This window comes from Mauremys reevesii, linkage group 18 (assembly GCF_016161935.1).
Source record: "Mauremys reevesii isolate NIE-2019 linkage group 18, ASM1616193v1, whole genome shotgun sequence".
NCBI lineage: Eukaryota > Metazoa > Chordata > Testudines > Geoemydidae > Mauremys > Mauremys reevesii.
In genome coordinates, this window is record NC_052640.1 from 9,534,900 (window position 1) to 9,553,789 (window position 18,890).

General features: G+C 44.4%; 1 protein-coding gene across 4 annotated transcripts in view; it reads left to right on the forward strand.

Annotated features, from left to right (window-relative positions):
* Positions 1–18,890, forward strand: part of TMEM132B (transmembrane protein 132B) — a 341,030-nt gene that overhangs the window by 134,518 nt on the left and 187,622 nt on the right. For all 4 annotated transcript variants that reach the window (XM_039505631.1, XM_039505630.1, XM_039505632.1 and 1 more), the window contains one exon: positions 18,724–18,870. In XM_039505631.1, coding sequence (XP_039361565.1) covers positions 18,724–18,870 — 147 coding nt within the window. The remainder of the gene's footprint in view (positions 1–18,723; positions 18,871–18,890) is intronic.

Consider the following 18,890-nt stretch of genomic DNA (forward strand, 5'->3'; position numbering starts at 1 on the left):
CGAAAAATCCCTGATTGTTAATAAACAAATGTCCTCTGCTCTCAATTTATAGGAGCAATTTATATTCACAAATTTACCATAATTCCTTACCTAACAGCCCCCAAGATTCTGTCATCCACACAGTGGGAACAATAGTACTTTAGACAAAACTATAGTGACATAGTGTTAGTATGGACGTCATACAATGGGGAAGTAAAGGGAGGAGGAGTTGTAGGATAATTTAGTATTAACAACAGGAAGGAGAACTGAAGATGGAAAGCAACAGATAATAGACAGAACCTAATTCACAGGGGTCGGAAGCAGAGTGACAGAAGGACCCCTGCAAACATGGTTAAGATTGCCTTGAATACCTATAGCTACTTTTCTTTGAGGATTTCAAGATGCTCTGCAAACCTAAGTGGGCCAGTTCTGCAGCCCTTACTCACACTAACTAGCATTTACTCACATGAGTAGGTGCTCGGCATCTCTAGATCATACCATTATCGTCCCTGAAGTTTTGCATTGTCTGTTTGACTTCAGTGGGACCTGTTCTCTGTTGCTCCTGTTCTGTCCCTCCTCCAGCTGGTATAGGAGTTTGGGGCAGGTGTGTCGGGGAGGCTGGATGGATGTTAATTCTTCGGCCTTATTGTGAGTGGTCCAAACAAATGGCTTCACTTGTTCAGGGCTCAGCATTTCTCAAGATTTGGCCCTGTATCATCATCAAGCCATACCGATCTATCTTTGCTTTATGCTGGCAGTACCCATCGGAGTCCAACAAGAGTAATGAGGGCAAACGACCTAACTAGTTTTAAGATGGAATTTGATAAATTTCCTAATTGGATTGTATGATGGGTTCCTACAAAACCGAGGTTTCTTCCAATCCTGTGTTCCTATGGACCAGCATCCAGGGCTTCAGTTCAGATTAGAAATCTGGGCCTGGATTTGGGCTCCAGAAAGTGCTGTACTTTGTCCTCGAGCCTGAAGGACAGTACGCTTGCTAGCTACTTTTTACTGTCTTTCATTGCTTTGCCTGCTACCTGTCTGTGTCTGCCACACCTGTCTTCACCCTGGAAGCGCAACAGAAAACATGAGAGCTTAATTTTAACAGAGCTGTAAGGATAAAAGCAGCCTTGCAAACTTTTTAATTGCCCAGGGCGAGTAATTTCTCTTGACAGGTAAGGAAAATTTTTGTATTAATGTCTTTCATTTTCATTGACCCTCATGGTAACTGGAAAGTGATTTTGGGCTGTGACTGGTAAATTTTCCTGACAGCTTTTAGATTAAACACACTGAGCTGATGCAGCCTTGTGAGCAGGCAGTTCAGGTGGCTGGATCATTTTCACTTTCTTCCCACATAATACTCCTGGGGGAATTCTGCACCCCTGTGCACGTGCAGAATTCATGTCCCGTGCAGATTTCTTTGCTTCCTTGCAGAAAAACGACCCTCTGATGGGGAAGCAAATGGAAGCCACAAGAGTGGTCACGCGCCCCCTCCCCAGCAGTGTGGGTGCATTGTTTCAAGCACCCAGAGCATCTGGCAGACAGGTAAATCACTGTGGGGGGCGGGGCTGGAGATGCCCCAGCTGGTGGCTTCTACCTTGCACCAGGCCCAGCTGCTAGTCTCAGCAGGGCTGGGGGAGGATGAGACTTCCTTTTCCCCTGCAAGAAGCAGCCAGAGCCAGGTCAGACCCACCCCCCAAAACCTCCCCGGTCCCTTTGCTCCTCAGCTGTGGGGGGGAGGGGTCACTGTACAGGGAGCTGCTCCCTCTGCTTGCCATATGTGCATCTGGAGCTCCCCAGACCAAGATCCCCCCCCTGAGCCTCAACCCCCCTCCAACTCCCTCGTACCCAATCTCCCATCCTGTCAAGCCCCACTCCCTGCATCTGGACCCCCACTCCAGTACCCAGATCCTCCTTGCTGAGCCCCAAACACTTTCACCTGGACTCCTCTGCAGAATCCCATTACCCCTGCACCTGGAACCCCACAATGAGCCCCTGTGCACCCAGATCCCCCTCTCACCCAGACCCTCCACCAAGCTTCCCGCACACAGATTTCCCCACACAAAGCCCCTCACACTTGGATCCTGCCGGACTGAACCTTCCTGTCTCACACTTGGTGCTCCTGGTGTGGAGGGGCAGGGCCCTGAGGTGTTTCTGGGGCAGGCCTGGCCCTTGCAATGTGTCAGGGTCCGGTGCAGCCTCACCGCCACGTCCCGGGGCTGGGGGGAGGGCTTGCAGGGTGATCTCCCACCTCTGTGTAGCCAGTCGCCTGTGCTCTCCATTGCCAGGCGGGAGCCTCCACATTTATTTATCGACAAATAAAATTTGCACAATTTTAAAATATTGTGCGCAGAATTTTAATTTTTTTGGCACAGAATTACCTCAGGAGTAATATAAGAAGGTGGATGAATTAGGCAGGCAGCAGCTTTCAGAATGTTGCTTTGCTAAATAAGTGGCGCAAGAACAGGAAGGTTTGGTTTTGTGGTCTCCGCATCGGAAGCAGAAGATGAGAAGGCTGTAGGGAAGAAACGGCCTCAAAATCATCTTGGTTTAGAAACCTTGCAGGTAAATGGAGGGAGATCCCCAATCCCAGTACCGGACCATCTACACTGGTCATCTGTGGAACATTCTGTGAACTGGACGTGAGGACCAAGCCCATATCTTCTGCAGAATCTTCTCAGCAAAGCTGACAAAGGAACAAAGATTGGAATGTGGGCTCAGCGAATCCTTATGAAACTGTCAAGACCACAAGGGATTAAAGGACAGGTGTAGAAATGTCAGGCTGCCCACAGGGATTCTTGAGGAGAGAAGCACCCCACAAGCACTGCCTGTGGAGACGGATCTGGAGCATTCAAAGGGACCATGGATCTCTGGGCTGGAATCCAAAGAACATTTTTCTAGTGAGGTACAGGACCTGATCCAAGGTGCAGGACTTGTAGGTTGATACAATTGTTGTGAAGTACTTATTCTGTGAGAGAATCTTTTAAAAAGTGTTGTCCGCAACTAAAGGAAGTCTCATGGTAAAGAAAACAGATAGTAAAAAAGGCTAGGAGAGGCTGTTCTGCCAAGAGGGCTGAAATCCCTTGGAAATCATATATTACTAGCTTACTTAGTGGTTATTTATGCCTAAAGTATAAATCATATACTCATATTGGTTACTCAGGGTTTCACTAGAAGCCAAAAATATGTTTTTTTGTTTTGTTTGTTTTTTAAAATAAGGTATGGGTGCTGTCTTTTCAGAAAAAGTCTAGGTCTGAGCTACATTGGAAATTGAATTCCATCTTGTTGAGAGAAAGGGAGATTACTTCCTGAGCATGGCTGATTCACCATCCTAGCACTTACGCCTCAAGGTAAAGGTACAGACCAAGATGATTGATAGGTAAACACAATAGGACTGCTGTGACGTGTTGACAAGCGTATGAGGAATGGTATTTTTATTTTTTGACAGTGAAGGGGAAACAGCCTTACTGGTAATATCGAGCCATGCACTGTGCCACCCCTGCTTGCGTTGCATAGTCTATGGTGCCCTATGTCCTTTCTTCAGTCAAACAAAGGAAATGCCCATGAAATAATCCAATTAAAAACAACATCTGGTTCAGACAAACTGCTAGTGTCCCTTTTAAAACAAGAAAGGGTTTTCACTGCGGTGACCCCAACTCAGCAATGGTTTTTCATTTTTTCCTCCAGCTGCCTGTTTTCTCTGAAGTGCCTTTGCATTTCCTTGGTTCTTTTCTTTCTCTCCTTCAGATTTTGTAGTTACTGTTTCTATTTAACGACCCTTCTTTTTTTTTTTTTTTTGCCCTTTAGTCTGATACGCTGAGCAGCGATGTAAAAATACATGAAACGTGCACTAAGGACCAATGGAAACAGGCAACGAATTGTCTCATGCACTTTACCATTAATGTATTCTATTGTGGTTTCTCGTACAATTCTTAAAAAACATCCTTTAAAGACCACCTCTCGTAAATGACCTCATGTTTCTCTTATCCCTTGAGAGGTTCCTTAAAACAGGTTACACTGTAATTACATTGTGTTGTACACTAATTGAGAGAGCGTGCTTCAAACAGTCAGAATAATACAGCAAACATAAAGGCATGTGCTAGTACCCTCTAGGTAATTCAAACCATCCTATTCTGTTGTCACCATTTAGAAACTCCATGGTTGACCCTTCTGTAAGTAGTGGAAAAGGTAAATTGAGCCCCCCCCCCCCAAGGCAGGGCCACCCAGAACGCAGGGGCTTTAGGGGCTGCAGGGCCTTGGGCTAAGGGGACCCCAGGGCCCTGGCCTGCAGCTCCAAAGCCCCTTTTGGAATGTGGCCCTGCTAGCACAGGCCGCAGGCCTCAGGAGGAGCCGGGGCAGCCGCACAGCCAGCGGCTGGAGAGAAGTGGCGCTTTCCCCTTCAAAGCTGCCCCTGCTCCTCCTGAGTCCTCTGGCCCATGCTCGCAGGGCCGCGTTCCTGTGAGCTTCAGAGCTGCAGCCCAGGGCCCCAGGGCCCCCTTAGCCCAGGGCCCTTCAGCCCCTAAAGCCCTTGCATTCTGGGTGGCCCTGCCTGTGTGTGTGTGTGGGGGGGCGCGGGTTATGCAGCTCCCAGAATCATGGCCATGGGGGCAGTACTGCGCTGTGCAGAGCCACCTGCACACCCCCTGCACCAGACAGGAGCTGCCCCAGGTAAGTGCTGTGCACCTCCTGCCTGCCCCAGCCCTGAGCCTCCTCCCGCATCCCCACCCTGAGCACCCTCTCAGACCCTAACTCTCTCCCAGACCCTGCACCCCCAGCCCTGAGCGCCCTCCTGCACCCTAACTCCCTCCCAGACCCCGCACCCCCAGTCCTGAGCGCCCTCCCGCATCCCCACCCTGAGCACCCTCCCAAACCCTAACTCCCTCCCAGACCCTGCACCCCCAGCCCTGAGCGCCCTCCCGCACCCTAACTCCCTCCCAGACCCTGCACCCCCAGCCCTGAGCGCCCTCCCGCACCCTAACTCCCTCCCAGACCCTGCACCCCCAGCCCTGAGCGCCCTCCCGCACCCTAACTCCCTCCCAGACCCCGCACCCCCAGCCCTGAGCGCCCTCCCAAACCCTAACTCCCTCCCAGACCCAGCACCCCCAGCCCTGAGCCCCCTCCCGCACCCAAACACCCACCCAGACCCACCCCCGCCCTGCCCCCCCCAGCCTCCCCTCTCCCCACACCCCCCTCCTCCCCCTCCCCCCCCCCCCCCTCCCCCTCCCCCCCCCTCCCAACCCTGAGCACCCTCCCAAACCCTAACTCCCTCCCAGACCCTGCACCCCCAGTCCTGAGCGCCCTCCCGCACCCTAACTCCCTCCCAGACCCTGAACCCCCAGCCCTGAGCACCCTCCCGCACCCTAACTCCCTCCCAGACCCCGCACCCCCAGCCCGGAGCCCCAGGGGTAGGCCAGGGGCACCTCTCCACCACAGTACAGAACAGTACTGTATAGTATGTAATGCCTTTTGTCTACCCCCCAAAAAATTTCCTTGGAACCTAACCCCCCCATTTACATTAAAACTTATGGGGAAATTGGATTTGTTTAACATCGTTTCACTTAAAGTTGCATTTTTCAGGTACATAACTACATCATTAAGTGTGGAGCTACTGTATACACATGCAAAGGCCCCACCATTGTAGTTTTAACTAGAACTGGTTGGAAAGTGGATTTTCCATTCGGGAGGAGGGAGAGTTCATCCCAAATTGGGACAAAAATCCAACATTTCAATATTTTTCATTAAATGAAATTCTGAAAAAAAATTATTTTAGTTCAATCAAAATGTTTCAGTTTGAAGTGGATGCTTTTTATTTAATTTTTAAACATCAAAGTAAATTTCTAAATGAAAAATCTAAACGTTTCATTCTGAAAAATGGCAGAATGAAATGGGTTGACACTTTCAAAATGTTTATCTAATTTTGATCAAATTCAATTCCACTTTGTAAAACAAAACAAAACCAAAACATGGTTTTGTTAAAAACAGCTTTTTTTCAATGGAAAACTGATCTGATTAAAATTTTCCAACTAGTTGTGGTTTTAACATCATAGCTGCATTAATGCTATCTGCATTATATCCCTTTAAATTCCTATCCTAGAAGCGCATGTACAAGTGAACTGCAGAGGTGAGCAAATTTGAATTTCCGCTGCAGTACGAAGATAGGCATCATTGTGCTGCTGTACTAAAGAAAGGACTTAATTATTCCAAAATGTTCCATTCACTCAGTGAAATAAATAAATGGAATGATTTCAAAATGACACACAGCTCCCTTTGTAAGGTGCTACATGGAACACAGGCAGTGTAGCCTAGTGAATAGGGTATTGGGCTCAGACTCAGGAAACTCTGCCACTGCTTTGCAGTGTGACGTTGGACAAATAACTTTCCTCCCTGAGCCTCAGCTCACACATCTTTAAAATGGGTATAAAAATAATGACCTCCTTTGTGAAGTGCTTTAAGATCTACTGATGCAATCTGATTTATAAGTAATACTATAAAATATGGTATAAACCCTGATAGGGCAATTATTAGCTATATTAATGTCAATTATAATTTATATACTTGGACATTTAATAAGCAAACGTTGTTCCTTAAGGGCAAGAAAATTTAAAGAAAGATTTGTGAGCTATTCTGAGCACAGAGAGAAACTACAGTACTAAGTTTAATCAGTGAACAAAAATCTTCCATTTTTAATTTTCCTTAAATTCTAAGCATCCATGTGTGATCTTTTTACTAGGGAAAGTTTGACAGAGAAAGAGGAACAGTTTTGCTTTTTTTTGGAAGTACCTACACAACAGCAACAATGACCTTCACAGTTTTTTATTTATAAAGTTGGAAAAATAACACCTTTAATAAGACTTTTTTTGGTCTCATGCTAGGTCTGACACGTATTCAGGCTGCAAAAATCTTTTCAAGTTTGATTTCTGAAGGGAACATCTTCTGTAGAAAAGGAACCAGTAGGCATCTTTGTCTTTGCACAAGGAAACCTATGGCTTACTTTGATATATGGCTTTCAGAGATGTGTTTCTACGCGATAGCAGGAACCCCAGGTTCAAATACTTTGGGCACCTTCAGATTTGATAATGCATTCTGCTACTGTACTTCTGGGCTTTAAGAAACAGTTTCATCTACTGCAGCATTACAACGGGTTGAAGGTAAAGGACATAGATTGAGTATTTCAGATCCTTTGGAGAAAGGTTGGAGAGACTGCAGGCTTTGATTTTTGTTCTATAGACCTGTGGTATTGACAGTCACTTCAGCATTTTGTACAGAGAAGCTACACCATAGAGTGTTTTGTGGGAGCCGATAGGAATAAGAGGCCATACACTTGAAGTCTTCAAGATGCTTAAGAGAACTATGGGAACAGATGCTGATAAACTCCTCGAATAATGATAAACAACATGTAGTGTCTCTGGTACCTGCACTAAAAAATGAAATAGGAAAGTAAATTAAATCTTTCTTCTTCTTTTCTTGTGTTTTCTTTTATTTAAAAAAAAAAAAAGAAGAGATGCAGCCTGGTGAACTTGTTCAACAAATGTATTCATGGTGACAAGAAGAAAATGTCAGGATAAGTTCTGAGCAAGGAAAATACGACGACTAGTTTGCACAAACAAGCTTTAAGATCAGGAGCTGGGCTCAGGTGGATCCTTTTGACCCATGCATTCTCTACAATCATCATTCATTCATGCCCGTCACGCCAAACGGGTATGGGCGCCAACATCTAGTCTCGGCCTCTTCTGGGCCTGGGTTGGGCGCAGGCCTTTTTTTGCTATCAACCTGAAGGTCGCGTCGCCAGGTATTTCTTTATATTTCTTTTTTTCCTCTTGCCCTCTGCCCCTTAGGGCCAGGTGAGGTCTCCTCATCTCTCCTCTCTCTGCTGCAACTTTCGCTTTCTTTTTAACGGTCTGGTCTCCACGTTCCATCCATGTCGATCTCCTCTCCCTGGGAAAGAAGGGGGTGAGCTTGTTCAGCCTCGCGGCTTTCCACCACCCCCACCCATGCATCATTGTCTTGAACCCTTCTTTTTCTTTTTCAAAAAAGTCTCTTCTCTGTTAACTCTATTGTTAGCGTTTCTGTAATTTTTTTTTACAGGGTGGAGTTGCTAGCCCCACGCCCAACCCTCCTCCTTTACCCTGACTTGGGACAGGCAGATGGCCCCAAAGGACCTCTCTGGTGGAGTTATTCTCTACAATACCAATAGTTAATTAGTTAATGTCTGTACAGTGCCTTGAACATGTAAAATCCTGGGCAAATGCTGGGAATGACGATTTATTTGTAGAGAATGAACAGTGTTTCATACATTTTTTCAGTCAGGTAAAAGACAAGAGGCCTGAGTCTCCTCTTACTCTGGTAAATATCAGGAATCAATGACAGCTAGTGTAGGCGAGAGCAGAGTCAAGCCTGTGCTGCCGATGTGAAGAGTTTGCAGCATAGGTAATAGCGTGCAGAACAATTCCGATACATTTATTCGTAATCTAATTAAAGTAATTTGTATGTTTAAGGACCAGCAATGTTTCCTGGTGGATTGCAAATTAGAAAATCTGGAGTAGGTATTTAGCATCTTTTTTGATGAAGCTAACTGCTAAAGGACTCTTAAATCCACGGTTGTTAGACTCATTTGGAGATTATAGAAATATACTGAAGTCCAATGTAAACTTTTAACTGAACAAAAGTACAGCTTCTCTGCTATACTAATAAAATGTAGCACTTTTTCTCCATAGATCTTGAGGTGGGTAAACTGTACCGTCCCCATTTTGAACGGCGACCTGGACAGGTCAAGAGGTTAACAGCCTGTGCAGTGAGTCTGTCAGGAGAAAGGGCACACAGCTAGCCTGCTTACCTGCTAGTTTAGCCCCCAGGCAGTCTGACAAGTGCAGCTGGCCCCCTAGTTGAGCCACCTGATTGGCCCAAGTGCCCAGTTGGCTAACAGGACTAGCAGAGTATCAGAGGGGTAGCCGTGTTAGTCTGGTTCTGTAGAAGCAGCAAAGAATCCTGTGGCACCTTATAGACTAACAGACGTTTTGCAGCATGAGCTTTTGTGGGTGAATACTCACTTCGTCAGATGCAAGTAGTGGACATTTCCAGGGACAGGTATATATAAGCAAGCAAGAAGCAAGCTAGAGATAACGAGGTTAGATCAATCAGGGAGGATGAGGCCCTGTTCTAGCAGTTGAGGTGTGAAAACCAAGGGAGGAGAAACTGGTTCTGTAATTGGCAAGCCATTCACAGTCTTTGTTTAATCCTGAGCTGATGGTGTCAAATTTGCAGATGAACTGGAGCTCAGCAGTTTCTCTTTGAAGTCTGGTCCTAAAGTTTTTTTGCTGCAGGATGGCCACCTTAAGATCTGCTATTGTGTGGCCAGGGAGGTTGAAGTGTTCTCCTACAGGTTTTTGTATATTGCCATTCCTAATGTCTGATTTGTGTCCATTTATCCTTTTCCCTAGAGACTGTCCAGTTTGGCCGATGTACATAGCAGAGGGGCATTGCTGGCATATGATGGTGTATATTACATTGGTGGATGTGCAGGTGAATGAACCGGTGATGGTGTGGCTGATCTGGTTAGGTCCTGTGATGGTGTTGCTGGTGTAGATATGTGGGCAGAGTTGGCATCGAGGTTTGTTGCATGGATTGGTTCCTGAGCTAGACATACTCTTAAGACCAGCGGCAGCAGAAGGTGCTGGTTGCTCAAAGCATTTGCCTCTGGCTGCGCTAGCTTCTGCTCTTGTCTTTTTCCAGCATTGTTCCAACCCTGCTCCTGCCTTCCCTGACTCCACGAAATCTGGTTCTGACCCTTGGCTCTGATTCCTGGTTCTCACTTCATCTTGACTCTTGACTTTGGCATTTGGCTTCTAACCCCGGCTCTGATTCTTGGTTTTGACTCAGTTTTGATCCTTGGCTCTGGCATCTGACTCTGGTTTTGATCCTCACCTCTGTTTCTCTGCTTTGGATGCCTGCTCCAACAATTATACTGGACGCTGCTCTGACCACTAAGCCAGACTGCCCACATCCTGATCTCTAACAGTGTCAATGGAATATGACCCAAGTTTCCTGACTCCCAGTCCAGAACCCAGCGACTTGCCTCCATTTAAAAATGCAAAGTTCCATTATAGATAATTTCCCTTGGTAAACCCTGGTGTTTTAAAAAATGTGAATTTTGCATTTCTGTCACAAAAAGCTCTGTTGAAAGTAGTTCTGAATTTTCACCCTGGATCAATGTAGTAAAGACTTGCAAAAATATCAGCTTTCAGATAAGAATAGTCAGAAATAAAAATTAGTAGCTCTACCTTCAAGCTGTTCAGGATGTTTCTTTTATCTTTGTTGGTTTCTTCAATTCATTTACCTGTCTGATTTAGATATAGAGCTGGCCAAAAACAGCATTTCCATCCTGCAGGGAATTTCAGGATTTCATTTTGTGCTGAATCAGGACAAAAAGTCAAAATCTTGGAATTTCTCATAAATGAAACACTTTGTTTTGATAGTCAAAAAGTTTCATTTGACATCATTCTTTCAACTTTTATATTGTAAATTATAAAAGTCAAAATGAAACAGTTCGATAAATTCCCATTAACTTCCAATGAAATTGATATGTTCCTACAAAACATTTTGCTTTTGTGGAATCAGCATTTTCTGATGGCAAATTATCTGTCAGAAAATTTTCAAACAGGTCTACTTAGAAGCTTTGCCAGGTAGTGTTGGAATGCTTGACGTAGTTAAAATGGTCTCTGTTGATATTGTCTATGCAGCCTTGTATCTAGAAAATGTTTCTGAGGCACACTAAGATTTGTGAGGGAGTGGTTTCTCCTTGCCTCACTTCTTACTCTCTCATGTCCATTGGACATATGTTTCATAGAAGCAAAATGTAGCTTTAATATTGAGTGAGTCAGGTCAATTGAAGTCAATGAAACAATGACAATTTATACCAGTTGAGGATCTGATCCTGAATGTTTAGAAGTTCTGATGAAAAGTGTGTGTGTGTGTGTGTGTGTGTGTGTAAATTCCACAGTACTTCATTTGCGAAATTGTCCATGTATTTTGAGCAGCTCTACAGCTGATTGGAAAAATTTTGGGAAAAAAAAGGAAGCAAGGAAATTTTGAGAAAATATTCATAGGTTTTTCTCCCTGTTTTTCATCCGGCCCTATTTTGATCTTAGTTCTGCTGAAGCCTTAAAAGGAGTCTCTATATAATCGCAAGCAATCATACTAAAGGGTAGGTTGTATTAATTTGTCTTCTCTAAGAGTTAATTTGTCACATAGACAGTACTTTCAGAATCCCAATTAAAATGCTGTTTACTCTTTTCATTATTCAAAATCCAATATGTTCATGAACTTAATACTTAGCACATTTTGAAACAATTGGTGGGCTGAAAAAAAGATTGATAGCTTTACCTCTCTGAGTAGAAGAATGATAATTGTATCACATGGGTTCTTTAGCATTCTATTCTCTCTCATACAGTCTGCAAACAGTTTTGTTAGTTCATGATCCATTGACCTCTTTTCATCTATTAGCCACTATGTTTATTGAGCAATTTTGTTTCCTGTCCTGTATTGTGCTGTTTGGTTTACCTCTTTTGTCTTTCCTTTCCTTCCTAATGTTTTGGCATAGAGATATTCCAGTACAACACAATAATAGCTGCTTTCATACAACCTGCATCACCTAATGTTTGTCAGGACAGCTACAAGAGGTTATATAAAAATGGCAGATGTGGAGTGAAATGAAGAACTATACAGGAGGGAGGAAAGACCTGTTTTCAGATGCAGTTTGAAAGGTGATTGAGAGCTGAGGAGATGAGATACAGGTCCATGAGTTCCCGCGAGAATGCACTTGCATCAGCACTGATGAGAATACCGGGACAGAGACAGAGCCAGAGGAATGCAGAGAGACACAAATAGGCAGGAGTTAATCCATGAAACTGGAGCCTGAAATGAATGGGAAGTCAGCGGAATTGTTTCTAGGATGGAAGGGACTTGATGGTAGAACTTCAGGTAAAACTCCTGTTCTCTTTGCAACATGCTGTCTCTGTCTATAGTTACTGATCTCCCTTCATCATCCCTAAGGGCAAACATCTGCTTTGGTCCCATTGTCAATTGTCAGTTACTTTGCTGATAACACCTGTTTCTACTAGGAATATCTCAAGATCTTGTTGAGGGTTTCTTCCTGTGGTCCGTACTCAAACCCCATTCCCAGGGGTTTTGTTCAATGCATTGCAATCGCTTTCTTTTTTTCCACTTTGCCATCTGCCTACCATCTATCTTTCTCCTTTTGGGTTTGTAGGCTTGCTGTTTTACTTACATGATTAACCCCCCCCCCCATGCTATTTGTGCTTCCACATCAGACTCTTTCTTGGATTCACTTTGCCCCAAAGGCTTCATATCATATTTTACATGTATTTCAAATAGAGTTAACTTTAACGTGTTCGCAATTGAATATTAATTTCAATAGAAGCATGTGCAGGTGCTATTGTATTGCTATTTTTAGGAGGCTTTGGTAGAGAACCAATTTCAGTGTAAGTCTGTGATGAGCTCATTACAATATAAAAATGAAATAATCACTAAGATGATGAGGATTTAGGGCCTGATCCTGATACTGAGACTTGCTGAGCATCCCAAGGACTGAGCGCACTCAGTACCTTGCAGGAAGTGCTCAGCAGTTCATAGGCTTGGGTCCTTCATTTTTTTTTGTCTAGATAAGTAATATCTCCTTTTTCCAATGCAACAGTTAGGTAGGGCTGATTTCTGTCAGTTTCTTGGCTTAGGTAAGTACCTAGTCTGCTAGCCACTGCAAGTGTAATCCCATTTTGTAAAGTTCTTTTTGCTCCTGCAGTGGCACATTCTATGGAAGCTTATTATTATATCTGTTGTTATTATGTAACCGAGGATGAATTCAATTCAGACCGTGTTGTACTTTTCCATAATAGCAGGGGGAAAATAAATTACCGTCTCAGAGCTATTTTAGAAATCTTCCTTTCTAATCAGTTTAAGCAAGTTCCATCTGCTCTAAGCATATTCCTGGTATAGGTTTCTAAATATCTTTTCATCCTGTTTCTATTTTAAATGTATTTTTGCTGAGGTTGTACATCACAATTATAGCTGCTTGAAAGCTACTGCCTGTGTATAGCAAGCAGACATTTACCTTTCAGGTTTCTCATTTAATTGCATGGGAAGCAGTGGAAGTATTACTGTATCACGTCCTTTCAGTGGTCAGCAGTTAAATTCCTTAAGTTCTCTACCCCAGCATGAATGATTTCTTGCAGCTTCTCTCCTTTTGTTCTTATAATAGCTGAGAGAAAAGGTTCTGAGCTGTTGAATTCATAGGGCCACATGCTTTTAGGATGGGACTGCATTTAAAACAAGGAGTCCGGTGGCACCTTAAAGACTAACAGATTTATTTGGGCATAAACTTTTGTGGGTAAAAAACCCACTTCTTCAGATGCATGGAGTGCAAATTACAGATGCAGGCATAAATATACTGACACATGAAGAGAAGGGAGTTACCTCACAAGTGGAGAACCAGTGCTGACAGGGCCAATTCGATCAGGGTGGATGTGGTCCACTCCCAATAACTGATGAGGAGGTGTCAATAACAGGAGAGGGAAAGTTGCTTTTGTAGTGAGCCAGCCACTCCCAGTCCCTATTCAAGCCCAAATTAATGGTGTTAAATTTGCAAATGAATTTTTGTTCTGCAGTTTCTATTTGAAGTCTGTTTTTGAAGTTTTTTTGTTCAGGTATGGCTACTTTTAAATCTGTTATAGAATGTCCAGGAAGATTGAAGTGTTCTCCTACTGGCTTCTGTATGTTGCCATTCCTGATGTCCGATTTGTGTCCATTTATTCTTTTACGTAGAGACTGTCCGGAACAGAACACCACTGGCCATCATATACAGCCTCCAGCTAAAACCGCTCTAGCACATCATCAACAATCTACAAGCTATCCTGGAAAACGATCCCTCACTCTCACAGACCTTGGGAGGCAGGCCAGACCTTGCTTACAGACAGTCCCCCAACCTGAAGCAAATACTCACCAGCAACTACACACCACACCACAGATGCACTAACCCAGGAACCAATCCCTGTAACAAATCTCGTTGCCTACTCTGTCCCCATATCTACTCTAGCAACACCATCATTGGACCCAACTACATCAGCCACCCCATTGGGGCTCATTCACCTGCACATCTACTAATGTGATATATGGCATCATGTGCCAGCAATGCCCCTCTGCCATGTACATTGGCTAAACCGGACAGTCTCTACATAAAAGAATAAATGGACACTACTAGTCCACTGTGTAACTATCACACTTCTACCACTCTGCCCTCTGCTATTATTTCAATTGCTCTGTTCTAATTCTTCTGGAAAAAACTAAAAGGGAGCCTCAACCAGAAGTGCACAGCACCAACACTCCTAAGTTCTGGAAAAGTCTGGATCCACTTCAGAACTCTAGGTCTCAGGACCATCAGTGGGAGGTGTCAGCAAGGTCAGCTGCATTTAATTTACTTGAATGGGGTATATGTGGTTTGATTGTTACACTTCCTCAAGGTAAAGTTTGCAGTACCTGTCCTGTGGCTATGTGGTGTTCACTCTCCAATTCTAGCTCTGGTGCCTTTCCTGAGAACGAAATTCAGTGGAGAAAAGGATATACACGGTGGATGCTAAACATACCACATCCTGGATTGCATGTTGTTGTGGGTACATGGTAACCTACTTTTTAGAGAGCCCCCTCTATTGGATGACAGTACCTATCAGTCTTAGGTACTTCTCGGCCCCCGTTACAGAGTATTTAAGTAACTCACAATGTCTGTATTAGAGCAGATTGAAAAAATTTCAGCATAATAATTTTCCCTCCCAGGGTGCTGTTTTGTCAATACTGAAATGTTTGTGGGATCATGTTGATTTTTGGTGAAAATTTGGATGGATTTAAAAAAAAAAGTATTCTGACCACAATGAAATATTTTTGTTTAGATTTTCTCATTTCATTCTAACTTTATCTTCTCATTTTGATTTTTAATGTTTTAACCTTTAAAATACTTTAATTGAAATATTATATTTAATATCATCTACCATGTTTTGATGCGAAAAATGAAATGCTTTGATAACGTCATTTCAGGGTTTCCAAAGCAAAATATTTTGGAATTTTCATGCCACAGTAAATTTCAAAATGTTGGCTTCTGTCCCGATTTGTGATGAAAGGAAATTCCCAAAAGGCTAGAATTTCCCCTTGGACAGAATTTCTATTTTCTGGCAAACTTTGGAATTTATCCTCACAACACCCCTGTGGTGTCAGGAACTGATACTATCCCTGTTTTACAGATGAGGGATTGAGGCCCAGAGAGACTAATGACTTGGCCAAGGTCACACAGGGGTCTCTACCATAGCAAGGAATGCAGCCTAGGATTTCCTGAGTCTGCTACTAGCAGCTTAACCACTGGACTGTTCAAGTCAGTAATGTTTGCTTTGGAAGGAATTGCCAATTCTTTTTCATATTCAGCTCCACCAAGTCTCACAATGGGTTTTCCATGTCCATGGAGCTATGAGACGGTCTGAGGGATGAGAGGATCAAAATGTTCATCTGCAGACTTGTTTAATTTGAATATCTGGCTTTTCCAAGTGAGAAGCTGGATTCAGTTTCCTCCCTCTCCCACCCTTCCTGGCTCTCACGACATCCAAAAAGGCCAAATGACATCTTGCAGCATTCTGAAACATTTTGGAGAGAGTAAGAGGGAGAAAGAAAGCATGAGACGTTCCCCTGATGCTAACCCAATAAGACAGCAGAAACACAGCAAATAAAATCTGCAGGCGCCGTCAACAAGGCAGCCCTGCCAAAACCCAGAAGGCCTCCTGTTAAGGGACAGTACCCTAAGGGGGAGAAGCAAATGGTGAGCCAACGGGACAGAGTCATCCGGGAGTTTCATCTGCCATCCAGATGGTCAAAAAATAGCTCATAGCTGTACTCAGACACAGAGTAGTAGGTGGCATTGCCTCCTGGCTTACAGGACTCTAGGCACCAGCAGTTGGTTCAGGCAGAAGAGAGTGTCAGCGTTGTTGGGCGCAATCTATTTGGAAGAGCTAGAAAAGCGAGAACAGGATGCAGGGGTAGCACTATATGCCAACAGTATTTACGGGAGATGGATCTGAACTATATGCACCAGACTTGGGTCAAGTTTGGATCTGGAAACCCCTAGTATGTGGTTCTCTCTCTCTTCACCAAAGAATCTGCTTCCCCCTCAGGAGATTCTTCCCTTTCCCTCTTATTCCTCTGCATAGTCAGTTCTTCCCACACCTCGCAGACTCCACCCCTTTCTGTCATAGAGTCATAGACTTTAAGGTCAGAAAGGACCAGTATGATCATCTAGTCTGACCTCCTGCACAATGCAGGCTGCAGAATCTCACCCACCCACTCCTGCAACAAACCCCTAACCTATGCCTGAGCCACTGAAGTCCTCCCCTGCTGGCATCTTATCTCCCTCCTCCTGCACATCTTTCCCCCTCAGCATTCTCCCCCAGGGTCTTTTACTCCAACTCCCTTCTCCATGACTAACCCTGATATACCAAAGGTCTCTCCTCCCCCCCTGGTTCTGTCTGCCTCTTGGTGTCACTCATCCCCTGCTTCCATGACTCCCTCTGTATGCTGCCCTCTTTCTGTTTCCCAGCATCTCTTGCTCCCTTTCCCTCCATGGCACCTCTTGGTGTCTCAGCCTCACTCCCCTCCTTGGTGCTCTCTGTCCTCCTTAGCCATCAAAGAGCCTTCCACGCTGATGACTGCTCTTCCAACAGAGGGTTAACTTGGGGCTGCGGGAGAGATGGAGGGGCATTTGAGGCTGCTGCATCCACACCAGCATCCTCTGATCCCCTCAGCATGCAGCAGTGGGATACCTGGTGGAGGAAGATGCAGAGAAATAGGCAGGGTGCATGGAGCGGGGCGGGGAGGACACCTGCAACACAAACCCCACATGGGTAAAGACGAATCTGCAGCCCAGCACTCTGGGGAGGCTGAGAGTGTGGAGGAGCTGTCTCCTGCATCACTGGGATATAGGATTCACCAGTCAAAACAGATTCAGCTTTGAGTGCCAGAAGGTGAACACTAAGGAGTTAAGAAATCTAGTGAAATGGTTAAAGCATTAAAAGCATTAAAATCAGATGCGTGGAGGAAGTCTGGTGAATCCGAAAAAGGTACAGGACCAAATCCTGCTGTCCTTCCTCCTTTGCGTGACCTCTTTCCCCCCAGTCTCAGTAATCAGACAAGGACCTGATTCTCTTCTCATTTCCATAGGTGTAAATCAGGAAGTCAGTGGAGTCACAGTACTATAGTGAGAGGAGGGTTTGGTTCAGTATAATTCATGCAAAGTAAACTAAAATTCCTCTGAAAAAGGGGGACAAGAAAGGGGCATTTTGGCTTGGTGAGAGGCTGCTCAGAGATCTGGAGAAGCACGAGGGAAACAAATCTGGACAGAAGAGTTTTCTGTTGGAATTATTTTGCCTTCAGAGGAGTTGTACTGGGCACGGATTTGGCCTGTCACGCTAGTGAAGGCTTGCAAGGGAAAAGATAAGGGTATCATAAAAGCAGAATGAGTTAAAACGATCTCAAGGGAAGTGGCCTCCACTGGATCTTGAAGACCCTTTGATCCAAAATCATGAACTCTGTTAGTGCTTAAAGGAGATTCATAAATAACTTTCAGTGTGGTGTTAGCACTAACAGGCCACTAGGCATCCAGGGGGTGGGGTTAAACCCATCAGAATTCACTGCTAAGTAACATTTCAAGCCTCAGCAGTGCTGTTTCATCCCACCATAAGACTTAGAGGTCCCTTTTGGCATTACTTATCATTCATGAAGTCCGGTAGCAGTGCTTTCAGCCGAAGTATACTCCGAGCACGTCTGCAGTGCTCCCATGGAAATCCCTGGATAGTTGTGCAGAACTTGAACAGTACAAATGAAGTCCTTGCTGTTACAACGGAGTTTATTTCCCATTCTTTGGCAATCCCTTTGTAGCACAGAACAGCAGCACAAATTCCTTTTTTTTTTTGGTCAATCACACAAAAAGGCGCAAAAGAAAAAAGAGGCTATATCAACCGCTGGACTGACTATAGAGTCATTGTCCTCTGCATGTGCTGAAGAAAACAAAGATTTTTCCATTTTGCTTATTTTGGCAGCAAATGGAACGGGGCAATGCTTTTCGTGCTCATATAATCCACTAGGTTTGGTAGATGTAAATACAACTCTTGTCATTGTTTTCATTCCGCAATCCACTCGCTGTGACAAGGCAATAAAAGACGTGTCTCCCCCTCTCCCCTATGTGGTGCTCTTTGACCACTTGAGCACGTTCCTTGTGGTCGGTCTCCCTTGTACGTATAAGCAGCTTACTCTGAGAGCTTGACAAACATAAGGATCTATTTATACCACATCGCTATGGTTCTCGCTGTTAAACTAAAGTATAAACACAACAAATTAAATCAATGTATGCTTAGTCACATCTGTTTCATTTATGTCCAACTGGTGCCACTGAGGCAGAAAGTGCTCTTATTCTTGCCACATTGTTCAAGCTGAAAATTTACTGGCTTTGCGCATAATGAAACTCATACTTGTGTCACAGAATCGGATCACTTCTATTGTTTTAAGGCAGAGTGACTTACAGGTCCCGTGTATCAGTCTATTATGGATGCAAGGGGGAAGGTTTCCTATTTTATTTCACCTGTTTACCTTGCCGGGTTTATTTTCATGGTGTTTCTAACTAAAATCATCTCTGTTGTTCCCCAACAGAATTAAGGCAGCACCAGGTGTGAAGATAATGGCCATCAGAGTCAGTGATGCAGACCAATGGGGAATTCAAGAGGAAGTAGACAATGGAGGGATGCAGACCACTGCCTCTGTTGTTTGTGTGCGTAATGATCCAAATATAGAGAGCAGGTAAGACATCCAAGCTATTT